The following is a 7,949-nucleotide window of genomic DNA, read 5'->3' as shown; positions in this document are numbered from 1 at the left end:
GTCAACTAGCGGAGCTAATAGTAATCGGACAGCCAAAGTTTAGTATGCTCGACAGACAGTACAAGACGAGCCGCCAGGAACCGACAACATATACAGGGAAAGATATGTCATAGATATGCATGTTCTACATATAACATCCAAAATTTAAATGCTATATAGATATGCATATTCTACATATATCAGAATTTAACTGCTTTCATAAAAAGTTCACGTCTACGTAATTTTGTCAATATTTTTGAAACCAATTGGACTTGATATGTAAGAACATGCATATCTGTAACGGCAGCCGCTGTCGACGAATCGGAATCGTATTCGTATTCATGGTAGCAGGCAGGACAGAGACTGTCATTAGGGGGTTTTTAACAAACGAACAAACATGGAAGTCTCGACTAACTGTGACTGGTTGAAGTTTATTATTATTGACAAAAGTAACGGACGAAGTCAACAACAACAATACATTAGAAAGTCAATGGTAATGCATAAGAATCGAACATGTCATTCGTTGCGGACGTAGATTATGCAATAGCCATCGTGGACCGTACTTTCTCTCACATCACAGACGTGAAAACTGAAAATATACGAACGAAAAAGCTACTTAATATCTAATACATATACAAAATGGATAATCGAACGTTATTGAAAGTATCGAATGCAATTGATTTCATAAACTGAAGAAACATACCTCCATGCGCCTACACAAGTAATATTCGGCGACTACCATGCGTGTTTGCAGACTCGAAAATATGGCGAACTGTTCGTCACGTGACACCTGGCAGCCCAATGTGTAGAATTTAAAGGGAAATTCCGTCGATATGCAAAAACGTTTAAAGGACAACTGTCACATGGCTCCCTAAAATTGATGCTCAAATTTTCAAAATGTCGTAGACCTATCCGAACGACATGTAAACATACATACTTATCAAATACACTGATACAAAATATAAATAAATAAATGGACAAAATTCAAATATGAACTAGATTAACTCGAAATGTTCATTAACTTAAATGTCCAACTATCTACACTGGCTCCTCGATGGGGAAGTACCATCGGTCTCCAACAAAGCCTCATTATTCCTCCAATAACAAAACTAACTTGTGAATCGGGCGTTCTAATTTTGACACTGGGTTAATTCGTTTTCCCTTAGAGTTTAGATTACCATCTCCAACGATAAGCTTCACTTTTCGCACACAATTAAGCTCATCTGGAAGGAGTTCAACCACGCGACACAAATGCCAGTTATTCCGCGGAAGATTTTCATCTTTCATCAAAACGATATCATTGACTTTAATATCACGAACAGACTTGTTCCACTTCTGGCGCGGCTGTAGATTTTGTAAGAACTCTACTTTCCAGCGAGTCCAGAATTCGTTGGCTAAATATTGTACACGACGCCATCGTTTAGTTGAGTACACATCAGCTCTCTGAAATTCACCTGGAGGCGGAAGTATCACTCTCGATTTCAGAGTAAGAAGATGATTTGGCGTAAGCGGATCTAATGACGTAATATCATTGAGATTATCAACGGTTAGAGGGCGACTATTTACAATAGCTGCTGCTTCATACATGAAAGTTCTCAGGGCTTCATCATCAAGTTGAGTGCCAGACTGATGCATTAGAGACGAAAGCACGTTGCGAACTGATCTTATCTGGCGCTCCCAGACACCACCCATGTGGCTAGCGTATGGAACATTCATCTTAAATTCAAAATAGTCACAATTTCTTTCAAGGAGATACTGACGAATTCGATCATGATCCATGCGTTCATAAGATTCTCTCAATTCTCTTTGAGCTCCCACGAAATTGGTACCGTTATCGCAGCGTAGTTGCCTTATAGGACCGCGAACAGAGAGAAAACGACGTAATCCATTTATAAAGGAGTCTGTTGATAGCGTATTTGCGGTCTCGATGTGGACTGCGCGACAGCACATACAAGTAAACAATATGCCGTATCGTTTCATCTCCTTACGACCTTCCTTTATTATCCAAGGTCCGAAACAGTCTACACCACAGTACGTGAAGGGAGGGGTCGGATCGAGACGATCCTCTGGCAGATCTGACATTTTCTGCTCTTGCAGACGTCCCCTGAACTTACGACATTTCACGCACTTATTGATAAAATTATACACAGCGGAACTGCATCCTATGATCCAAAAACCATTAGAACGAATCTCATTGGTAGTAATTCCTCTGCCCTGATGTTCGGATAGTTCATGAAAGTGACGTATTATCAGTTCAGTGATGAAATGATGTCGAGGTAGAACAGCTGGGTACTTTTCATCAGCACGAAGATTAGATCTACGAAGTCGTCCACCAACACGTAAGATACCATCAGAATCGATGAACGGATCGAGACGAAATAACGAAGATGATTTCTTTAGAGTTTTATGGCGAACTTTCTCGGGTACATCATTTTGCTGTAGCGAATGTAAGACTTTCAATTCATCTGCAAATGTCTCTGATTGTACTAATTTGATTATCTGCGTTTCTGCGTCCTGCAAATCTGATACAAGTGAATCAACAGCAGTTTCAGATGAAGGTATATTACTATCCTTTCTAATACGAATCAAAAGTAAACGTTTCAACTTCAGGCAATTAGCAACAGCTCGTTTGACTTTAAACAATGTTGAAAATCTTTCTAAGCGTTCCAACTCAAAAGAAGACGATGAACTGGATATAACAGTTGATAAGGCAAGTTGTTTCTTTATTTCAGGGTCGTCTGATGCGAGTTCATGTTGTTCTTCTCCATAGGTAGGTATATCTTTTTGCCAAAGATACTCGGGTCCAGTGAACCACATAGATTGGTTAACTAATTCTTCGGCGTATAATCCACGTGACGCTACGTCGGCTGGATTATCTGAAGTCTTGACATGTCTCCACTGGTGTGTCTTGGTGTTGTCACGAATTTTCTGGATGCGGTTTGCTACAAAAGTGTGAAATCTTCGAACGTCGTTATTGATATAACCAAGCACGACATTACTGTCTGTCCAAAATGTTTCATTTATTCCATTGATATTCAGTTCCTTCTTTAGAAGTATGCTAACTCGAACTGACACTAACGCAGCAGTTAACTCTAACCTCGGAATTGTAATGGGGCGAAGCGGTACAACACGAGATTTTCCTAAAACTAAAGAGCAGTGAACAAGTTCCTTGTTATCCACCAGGCGAAGGTAAGAGCACTGACCGTAACCTAATGTACTGGCATCGGCGAAGTGATGTATTTCTGCAGTAATTACATCTCCAAAATTACTCGGTTTATAACATCTGTTTATCTTAAGGGATTCCAACTTGAAAATATCGTTCCTCCAGCGCTCCCAACGAGGTCGTAGACTATCAGGTAACTCGCTATCCCAATCAACGTTACTGCGACACATCTCTTGTAGAATCTGTTTACCAATTAATAGGAAAGGTGCCACAAATCCTAACGGATCATAAATGGAACTAACAGTCGAAAGGATGCCACGTCTCGTAAGAGGCTTATCCTTCAACGTAATATGAAACTGGAACTCATCCGATTCGACGCGCCACTGAACGCCGAGAGCACGTTCTATCGGAAGTTCTTCAACGAAAAGGTCAAGGTCCTTTATGCCTTTAGCTCGATCTTCAAGTGGTATAGATTCTATTACTGTTTTCGAGTTGGATATGAACTTGTGTAATCGTAAACCGCATTTAGATAACAACCTACGACTTCTATCGATTAACTCTATCGCTTCTTTCTCCGAGCCTACCGACTTAAGTCCGTCATCGACGCAAAAGTCATTGCGAATAAAATCTGATACATTAACACCAAACTCCAACTGATAATCATTCGCTGCTTGTTTCAGACCGAAATTGGAACATCCTGGGGAGGAACCTGCTCCAAACAGATGAACAGTCATGCGGAATTCTAACGGCACGGTATCATAATCCCCATTTTTCCACCACAAAAAGCGCAACTAGTCACGATGCTCTACGTTAACTCGAAATTGGTAGAACATTTTTTCAATGTCGCACATAAAGGCTACACGATCAAGTCTGAATCGACAAAGCACCCCTATCAAAGTATTTGTAAGATCCGGACCCTTTAGTAAACAATCGTTTAATGAGTGACCTCGAAATTCGGCGTTACACCCAAACACAACTCGAACCTGTCCAGGCTTATTAGGGTTGTACACGGCGTGGTGGGGTATATACCATATATTCGACCGATCGCCTTGCTGTTCGGTATCCGGAACGATTTCTGCGTAGCCCTTATCAATCAGATTTTTCATAAAATCGATGTAATCCTCTAAATGCTGTGGATTCTTCTGCAGACGATTCTTAAGCTGACTTAAGCGATTCAAAGCGAAAGCTTTATTGTTCGGTAATACAGGGTCACCATTTTTAAAGGGCAACGGCATTTCGTAATGTCCATCGGCCGTCACATGAATCTTATCCGACATCAAATCGAGAAACTTCTTCTCTTCTCGCGAATACGAAGTCTGGTCGGATTTGTTTTCTATGAAGTCTATCTCAAACATTCTTTGAAGATTATTCAGATCTATAATTTCATTTACTTCCGAACGTAGTGAAATATAGACATGATCCGGTGTAGAAGAATTCGTCGTGACAGAAGGTACAGGGTATGCAAGTGTCGTGTGACTAACACCAATAAAATCAATATCGGACGGACTGGGATCTATCACGCCAACTATTCCCCAACCTAAGTCTGTACGCTGTGCAAAGGGGCCATCTCCAACTGGTGGGATGACTTCGCGAGGCGCTAAAGCTCGTGCACAATCGTATCCAATTAACAGTCCAGCGTCGACATCCTTTAAAGGTACGAGTTCATCGGATATCTTGACTAAGTGGGGCCATTGTCGGGCCATTTCCGGTGTCGGAATATGCGAACGATTTACCGGTATAGACTCCCTGGTATAGACCGAAGGCAGGGGGATTTTTAATAAGTTATCATAACCACGAACCATCAATCCAGAAACTTTACGACTGTTAATTACTTGGTCCTTTGCGAACATCGTAGAAAGCGATAAAACAACATCATGTGAGTCAATATTAAGCTTATTATACGAACTGTTTGTAACCCATGTTGAATCTGACTGAGTGTCCAGCATCGCATATGTGAGAATTTCAATCTCCGGATTATCACGATGCGATAACCACACTAACACTGTGGTCGAACTTTTACTTACACTTTCCTTAATACTAGTGTTATGAGACAAGACAGATTTCGGTTTCGTATTTTCAGCTTCTGAATAGGGTACTGGCTTTCCACTATCACCGTGTAACGAAGTGGGGTGTCCTTTAGAGCAAATGTTACAAAATAATCTCGAACGACAAAATTTAGATCTATGTCCTAAACTGAGACAACCGAAACAGAGCCCATTCTGAGCAGAGTATTCTTTACGCTCAGGTAATGATTTGTCTAGAAAAGACTTGCAGACATCAATATTATGCGGACCTTTACAGAGGAAACATTCCTGTTTCTTCCATAACTTTGACTGCGTTGACTCTAAGTGATTCTCTTTAACTTCGGTCGCAAGACTTATAGATTTACTTGATTTGCTAGGATTATATCTATTATAAGTATCTTTCCGGAACGTTGGTAACGTAGTTACTGGATCACACGCAATATCTGCTTCTTTCGCAATAAATCTAACGAAAAGACTAAACGGAGGAAACCTATTCTTTTCTTCTTGCCAGTCATAAACCATTCGAGCCCAACGCGAAACTAACCATTCGGGAATTTTACTCAATAGTTTCTTATTTTCGTGACTGTCATTTAATATCTGCAAGCTATTAATTGTCGACATGGCAATTTCACATTGTCTTAAAAAATCAGCAAATTTACGAAGTTCAATACCATCCCTAGGGGGAATTTTAGGCCACGAATCTAACTTATTACGAAAGGCGTTTGCTATGACGAATGGATGACCAAATCTTTTCTCAAGGAGATTTTTCGCATCTTGAAAAGCACCGTCGGTGTTTAATAAGAAGTAACTTTCGACTGCATCTCTAGCTGGTCCACCTAAATATTTCCAAAGATAATGCATTCGTTGCGAGACTGGAATATTTCTGTTTTCAATCAATGTTTCGAACGCACATTTCCAACTCGGATACTTCAGTGGATCGCCACTGAACACACTTGGTTCAGGAGGGGGCAAACGGTTTAAATGCGACTGTTCAGTGAGCAATTTTGATAAAGCTAACAAGTCACTTTGCGAATCGTTACTATTAGATCTGTACGGATAATTGACCGGAGGAGGGTTATCTGAAACCAGGTTTGTTGACGATGATGCGATTGGTTGAGTATTAATGTGAGAAGGTGAAACATGTGTAGTGTGTGATGACGACGATGCATATATAGCTTGAAATTCAGGAACATTCGGATTCAAACTACTTGATAAAGTTGAAGCAGGGGTGGTTAAAGGGTTAATATATGGATCAGTCGATGATATAACAAAATTTTCAACAAAATTTGTAACAGTTTCTTCTGGTAATTCATATCTGTCTTCTTCTTCAACTTTGACGATTGCATTTACTTTAGCTTCAGCGACACACAATTCTTTCTCTATGCGCAGCTTTTCAAGTTCCGCTTTCTTACGAGCTTCAATCTCAACGTACTTTAATTTAACTTTAAGTTCTGCAGCTTCTACCAATATATCAGCTTTTCTTGAGCTGGATGATTTCGATGATTGTTTACTTTTAGAAGATGATCGAGAACCACGATCCGATAAGAAGTCATGCAAATATGACGAGACTTTCTTCAAAAGATTACAATGATCTTCTTCAATATTGTCATATCGTTCGTAATAAGCTTCGACTTCTCTTCCTTCCTCGCATAATTCATTTAACTCTGATAAAATGTAAGAAATTTCACCGATGACATTTTCTAAAGTGTCTCTTTCTTTACGAATAAGCGGAATGTCCCTTGAATCTGATAAAAGTTTTCCCAGTGTGTTAGCCTGTTGACGCCACTTGGAAACAGCTCTGCGAAAACTGTTCTGTTTTTGTTGTATCTGATATTCAAGGCCTTTTTGGGTTAATTTTCTTTCACGCTGAGAATCTGAATTCCCTTCATTTTCCGATTGCAAATCTGTGTCATCTACGTTTGCTTCAGCCATTTTTATAAGAGTTTTACAATTCCCAACTAAATTATCTAATCTATCTACGAACAAGCCGGGAGTTTTCACTGTAACGGCAGCCGCTGTCGACGAATCGGAATCGTATTCGTATTCATGGTAGCAGGCAGGACAGAGACTGTCATTAGGGGGTTTTTAACAAACGAACAAACATGGAAGTCTCGACTAACTGTGACTGGTTGAAGTTTATTATTATTGACAAAAGTAACGGACGAAGTCAACAACAACAATACATTAGAAAGTCAATGGTAATGCATAAGAATCGAACATGTCATTCGTTGCGGACGTAGATTATGCAATAGCCATCGTGGACCGTACTTTCTCTCACATCACAGACGTGAAAACTGAAAATATACGAACGAAAAAGCTACTTAATATCTAATACATATACAAAATGGATAATCGAACGTTATTGAAAGTATCGAATGCAATTCGATTTCATAAACTGAAGAAACATACCTCCATGCGCCTACACAAGTAATATTCGGCGACTACCATGCGTGTTTGCAGACTCGAAAATATGGCGAACTGTTCGTCACGTGACACCTGACAGCCCAATGTGTAGAATTTAAAGGGAAATTCCGTCGATATGCAAAAACGTTTAAAGGACAACTGTCACAATATCTATAACATATTTTGCACAGCCCCCCCCCCCCCATCCGACCTTGTCGGTTTCAGCAGCATCTTGTCAGTGATCAATCTGCTTCACAGATCTGTAAAAGATGACTGCCTTCAACACGTGACGTCACATCACGCGGCGTCAATCATTGGCTCAATGACGCGTGCATTGTTTACATAAGACGTTAGTGGTTCGGCAGAATGGTGCCTTTTAC

The 7,949-nt window shown here is 40.1% G+C and overlaps 1 protein-coding gene across 2 annotated transcripts; it reads right to left on the bottom strand.

Moving 5' to 3' along the window:
* Window positions 1-390: 390 nt before the first annotated feature.
* LOC126820632 (uncharacterized) lies at window positions 391-7,743 on the bottom strand. Of its 2 annotated transcripts, none has more exons than XR_007680049.1 (2): window positions 683-7,098; window positions 391-568 (listed from the first exon to the last, which is right to left on the bottom strand). XR_007680049.1 is itself a non-coding variant. In XM_050548715.1 (2 exons), exon 2 carries the CDS (start codon window positions 7,096-7,098, stop codon window positions 3,934-3,936), a length of 3,165 nt encoding a protein of 1,054 aa, XP_050404672.1. In that variant the 5' UTR covers window positions 7,099-7,460; window positions 7,576-7,743; the 3' UTR covers window positions 391-3,933. The 2 variants fall into 2 exon arrangements, 1 of the variants encoding a protein (XP_050404672.1); XM_050548715.1 differs by adding an exon at window positions 7,576-7,743 and having other exon boundaries at window positions 391-7,460.
* Between the last annotated feature and the right edge of the window lie 206 nt (window positions 7,744-7,949).

This window comes from Patella vulgata, chromosome 1, assembly GCF_932274485.2.
Source record: "Patella vulgata chromosome 1, xgPatVulg1.2, whole genome shotgun sequence".
Taxonomy (NCBI): domain Eukaryota; kingdom Metazoa; phylum Mollusca; class Gastropoda; family Patellidae; genus Patella; species Patella vulgata.
The sequence above is the reverse complement of the archived record's forward strand: the minus strand, read 5'-3'. Positions and strand labels throughout refer to the sequence as shown.

Excerpts from the sequence above, each read along its gene's own strand:
- LOC126820632 (XM_050548715.1), bottom strand. The coding sequence starts at position 7,098 with ATGGCTGAAGCAAACGTAGATGACACAGATTTGCAATCGGAAAATGAA.